General features: G+C 45.3%; 1 protein-coding gene across 1 annotated transcript in view; it reads right to left on the bottom strand.

Moving 5' to 3' along the window:
- OBSL1 (obscurin like 1) overlaps positions 1 to 5975 on the bottom strand; it is a 49963-nt gene that overhangs the window by 28402 nt on the left and 15586 nt on the right. The window contains exon 8 of the mRNA XM_029912785.1: positions 131 to 403. Coding sequence (XP_029768645.1) covers positions 131 to 403 — 273 coding nt within the window. The remainder of the gene's footprint in view (positions 1 to 130; positions 404 to 5975) is intronic.

Here is a 5975-nt window from a genome sequence, read left to right as displayed (position 1 = left end):
TGCCAGCTGGGGTAACGGGGGGGCGCTGATGACCCACCCGCCAGGGACCAGGGGTGTCACTGACCTGCTAGCTGGGGTAACGGGGGGGGCGCTGATGACCCACCCGCCAGGGAGCAGAGGTGTCACCGACCTGTCACTGTGATGTTGTAGAAGACAGAGTCGCCGCCCGCGTCGCACACAAACTCCCCCGTGTCCTGCGGCCGGGCCGAGGGGATGACGAGCCTGTGATGGGGCCCCTCGCACTCCAGGAGCAGGTGCTCGCCCTCCTCCACCTCCACCCCGTCCTTGTACCACTGCACCGGGCCGTTGGCATGGGACAGCTCGCACGCCAGCACCACGCGCTCCAAGGCCAGGTAGGTGTGCGCGGCGTCCTCGTTAGAGCTGACGATCCTCACGGGCGGCTCTGGGCAGGGAGACAGGATGGGCTCAGAAGAGATGTATGTAATTGATCTACAAATTCTGTCGAGTCCTTGCAGCAGCCCACCACCGGACCCCAGAGTTTGGGACTGGAAATGAAGTTGAATCCTTTATGCAATTGATAGGTTATAAGGCAGAAGGGGCCACTGTGATCATCTGCTCTGCCCCCATGTCACACACGCCATCGGTCTCCCCTGAATTAATTCCTGGTTGAACCAGGGCAGATCTGTTAGAAAAACATCCAATCTTGATTTAAAACTTGCCAGTGATGGAGAATCCACCACAACTTGTGGTAAATGGTTCCAATAGTTAATTACCCTCACGGCTAAAAACTTGCACCTTATTTCTCATCTCAATTTGTCTAACTTCAATTTCCAGCCACTGGATCATGCTGTGCCTTTGTCTGTTAGTTGAAGTGCCCAGTATCAAACTTCTGTTCCCCACGTAGGTACTTACAGACTGATCATGTCATCCCATGACTTCTCCTTGTTAAGCTAAGTAAACTGAGCTCCTTGAGTCTGTGACTACAAGGATGATTTTCCAACCCTTTATTAATTCTTGTGGCTTTTCTCTGAACTCTCTCCCATTTATCAACATCCTCCTTGAACTGTGAACACCAGAACTGGGGGCAGGGTTACAGCACCGGCTGCACCAGTGCCAAATACAGAGATAAAATAACCTCTCTGCTCTTACTTGAGATTCTCGTTTATGCATCCCAGGATCGCATTAGCCCTTTTGGCCACCGCGTCACACTGGGAGTTCATGTTCAGGTGATTACCCATCAAGACCCCCCAGTTCTTCTCAGAGTCCCTGCTTCCCAGGGTAGAGTCCTGCCGTTGTACGTATGCCCAACACATTTATACGTTGTTTGCCTGAGCCCAGTGTACCAAACGATCCAAATCGCTCTCCATCAGTGACATATCCTCTGCATTATTCAAAAGTGGAAGGCAGCTTGGGTGAAAGTGATCATGAAATGATAGAGTTCATGATTCTATGGAATGATAGGAGGGCAATCAGCAAAATAAAGACAATGGATTTCAAGACGGCAGACTTTAACAAACTCAGTAAGTTGGTAGGTAAGATCCCATGGGAAGCAAGTCTAGGGGGAAAAACAATAGAAGAGAGTTGGCAGTTTTTCAAAGAGACATTATTAAGGGCACAAGAGCAAACTAGCCCACTGCGTAGGAAAGATAGGAAGTATGGTAAGAGACCAGCCTGGCTTAACCAGGAGATCTTCAGCGATCTAAAAATCAAAAAAGAGTCCTACAAAAAGTGGAAACTAGGTCAAATTACAAAGGATGAATATAAACAAATAACACAAGTATGTAGGGACAAAATTAGAAAGGCCAAGGCACAAAACGAGATCAAATTAGCTAGAGACATAAAGGGTAACAAGAAAACATTCTACAAATACAATAGAAGCAAGAGGAAGACCAAGGACGGGGTAGGCCCGTTACTCAATGAGGGAGGAAAGACAATAACAGGAAAAGTGGAAATGGCAGAGGTGCTTAATGACTTCTTTGTTTCCATTTTCACCAAGAAGGTTGGTGGTGATTGGACGTCTAACGTAGTGAATGCCAGTGCAAATGAGGTAGGATCAGAAGAGGCTAAAATAGGGAAAGAACAAGTTAAAAATTACTTGGACAAATTAGATTCCAGAAGACTGGAAAAGGGCAAATTAGTGCCCATCTATAAAAAGGGAAATAAGGACAACCCGGGGAATTACAGACCAGTCAGGTTAACTTCTGTACCTGGAAAGATAATGGAGCAAATCATTAAGCAAACAATTTGCAAACGTCTAGAAGATAATAAGGTGATAAGTAACAGTCAGCATGGATTTGTCAAGAACAAATCATGTCAAACCAACCTGACAGTTTCTCTAACAGGGTAACAAGCCTTGTGGATAGGGTGGAAGTGGTAGACGTGGTATATCTTGACTTTAGTAAAGCTTTTGATACTGTCTCGCATGACCTTCTCATAAATAAACTAGGGAAATGCAACCTAGATGGAGCCACTATAAGGTGGGCGCAAAAGTGGTTGGAAAACCGTTCCCAGAGACTAGTTATCAGTGGAAGGACATGCTGGAAGGACATAATGCTGGAAGTCATGCTGGAAGGATATAATGAGTGGGGTCCCACAGGGATCAGTTCTGGGTCCGGTTCTGTTCAATATCTTCATCAATGATTTAGATAATGACATAGAGATTACACTTATAAAGTTTGCGGATGATACCAAGCTGGGAGGGGTTGCAAGTGCTTTGGAGGATAGGATTAAAATTCAAAATGTTCTGGACAAACTGGAGAAATGGTCTGAAGTCAATAGGATGAAATTCAATAAGGACAAATGCAAAGTACAGTATTTAGGAAGGAACAATCAGTTACACACATACAAAATGGGCAATGACTGCCTAGGAAGGAGCACTGCAGAAAGGGATGTGGGGATCATAGTGGATCACAAACTCAATATGAGTCAACAGTGTAATGCTGTTGAAAAAAAAGCGAACGTTATTCTGGGCTGTATTAGTAGGAATGTTGTAAGCAAGACACAAGAAGTAATTCTTCCACTCTACCCTGCACTGATTAGGCCTCAACTGGAGTATTGTGTCCAGTTCTGGGCGCCACTTTTCAGGAAGGATGTGGACAAATTGGAGAGAGTCCAGGGAGAGCAACAAAAATGATTAAAAGTCTAGAAAACATGACCTATGAGGGAAGATGGAAAAAATTGGGTTTGTTTAGTCTGGAAAAGAGAGACTGTGAGGGGACATGATAACAGTTTTCAAGTATGTAAAAGGTTGTTACAAGGAGGAGGAAGAAAAATTGTTTTTCTTAATCTCTGAGGATAGGACAAGAAGCAATGGGCTTAAATTGCAGCAAGGGAGGTTTAGGTTGGACATTAGGAAAAAACTTCCTAACTGTCAGGGTGGTTAAGCTCTGGAATAAATTGCCTAGGGAGGTTGTGGAATCTCCATCATTGGAGGTTTTTAAGAGCAGGTTGGACAAACATCTGTCAGGTCTGGTGTAGATAATACTTAGTCCTGTCACGAGTGCAGGGCACTGGACTAGACGACCTCTCGAGGTCCCTTCCAGTTCTAGGACTCTATGATGTACCTGCCCCCAATTTTTTGTGTCATCTGCAAATTTTATAATTTTGTTTTCTTCCAGGTCACTGATAAAAGTTAAATTGTGTAGGGCCAGGAACCAGTTCCTGCAGGGCCCCACTAGAAACACACATGCTCAGTGATGATTCCTCGCTTACAGTTACTGTTTGAGACTTAACGGTGAGGCAGTCTTTAATCCACTGAATATAGGCCATGTTGAATTTATATTGTTCTAGTTTCTTATTCAAAATCTTGTGCAGTACCAAGTCAAGTGCCATACAGAAGTCTAAGTACATTACATCAACACTATTACCTTTATCAACCACATTTCAGGATAATTAATTATTGGAACAACTTACCAAGAGCTCTGGTGGATTCTCCATCACTGGAAATGTTTAAATCAAGATTGAATGTTTTCTAAAAGCTCTGCTCTAGTTCAAACCGGAATTACTTCAGGGCAGTCTTATGGCCTATGCTATACAGGAGATCAGACTACAGGATCACAGTGGTCCCTTCTGGCCTTAGAATCTGTGCCCCATACCAGCCATTCTATTATGTTGTCCAGGATCAAAGTCAGGCTGACAGGTCTATAATTACCTGGGTCATCCCACTGACCCTTTTACAATAATGGCACAATGTTAGCTTTCTGCCAGTCCTTTGGAACTTCCCAGTGTTCCAACAGTTATTGAAAATCAACATTAGCGGTCCAGCGAGCTCCTCAGCCAGCTCTTTTAAAACTCTTGAATGAAAATTATCTGGACCTGCTGATTTTAAAATGTCTGGCTTTAGTAGCTGCTGTTTCACATCCTCCTGAGATACTAGTGCAATAGAAAGAGTGTCATTATCATATGATATGACTACATCATAGGTTATTTTCCCAAATACAGAACAGAAATATTTATTGAACACTTCTGCCTCATCTGCATTATTACTGACTATTCTATCACTTCTATCTAATAATGGAGCAATAGCATTGTTAGGCTTCCTTTTGTTCCTAATATACTTTAAAAAACCTCCTTCTTATTGTCCTTAATTCTGCTGGCCATAGATTTTTCCTTTTGTCTTGTTGCTTCCCTTATCAATGTTCTGAAAATCCTAGCTTATATATAAAAACAACAAGGAGTCTGGTGGCACCTTAAAGACTAACAGATTTATTTGGGCATAAGCTTTTGTGGGTAAAAAACCTCTCTTCTTCCGATGCAATCCTAGCTTATAGATATAATTTTATAGCTACTTTCACTTCCCCTCTAAGCCAGGTTGTTTTTTTAACCACTGTAGCCAACTTTCTGGATTGTGGCTTTTTGGGCATCTAGTAAAATCAGAGAATCACAGAAACACAGGGCTGGAAGGGACCTGGAGAGGCCACGTTCTTAAACAATTCCCAATGATTATTTACATTTTGCTGTTTAAATCTCCCAGTTGATTTGGCTCCCATTTGTTTTCAGCTTTCTGTAATGGGCCCTTTTAAAGCACCAAGTAGATATGTGACTGGTTTGGACTTTATTCTGTTTGCACATTGTGACGAAGCGGGACTGTTCTTAATGTTTCCTCTGAATACTGTGTGGGTGCCTCAGTTTCTGGCCGACCCTCTGTCGCCTGGCAACTAATGGCCAGGCCCTTCCCCCCTGCAAGGGGATGCTAAAGGTGTGGGAGAACAAAGAGGTCAGGTGACCTCCTGGCCCGGGAAAGGGACAAAGCCCAGAGGAGGAGGGGCTGGAGAGGGTTTCAGTTGGGAGCTGGCTGGGGACGGGAAGTGAGGGCAGACGGGGGTGTCTGGCTCGCGGGACCCCAGAATGGACCCGGCTGAGGGGTCCTGTTCTCTGTACCTACAAGCCCTGTTTTAGACCATGTTCCTGTCATCTAATAAACCTCTGTTTTTACTGGCTGGCTAAGAGTCACGTCTGACTGCGAAGTTGGGGTGCAGGACCCTGTGGCTTCCCCAGGACCCCACCTGGGTGGACTCGCTGTGGGAAGCACACGGAGGGGCATATGCTGAATGCTCCAAGGTCAGACCCAGGAGGTGAAGCCGTGTGAGCGTCTTGCCCTGAAGACAGTCTGCTCCGAGGGAGAGGAGGCTCCCCAAAGTCCTGACTGGCTTTGTGTGGAGCAGTTCCAGAGCATCGCCCGGGGACTCCATGACACATGTAACAAGTGCAATCAAGTCATGATCACTTCTACCTAAAATGTCACCAATTTTTAATTCTGTTATCAGTCTCTGTCACAACAAGGTCTAACATGGAATTTCCCCGTGGTGGATACAGCACGTTTTGAGTTAGGAAATTGTCATCTAGAATATTTAGTCATTCCAAGGATGTTTTAGTCCGGGCACCATGAGACCCCCAGCATGTGTCACTGAGGGTCAAGCCTCCCTGCCCCCCACGCAGCTTTTCCCCTACACGTTACCCAGGGCCGGCTCTGGCTTTTTCGCCGCCCCAGGAGAAAAAGCCTCCGGCCGCCCCCC

The sequence above is a fragment of the Terrapene carolina genome, unplaced genomic scaffold (assembly GCF_002925995.2).
Source record: "Terrapene carolina triunguis isolate 2854851 unplaced genomic scaffold, T_m_triunguis-2.0 Scaffold243, whole genome shotgun sequence".
Taxonomy (NCBI): Eukaryota; Metazoa; Chordata; order Testudines; family Emydidae; genus Terrapene; species Terrapene triunguis.
Note: the sequence above shows the minus strand (reverse complement) of the source record. Positions and strands in the feature narration are given on the sequence as shown.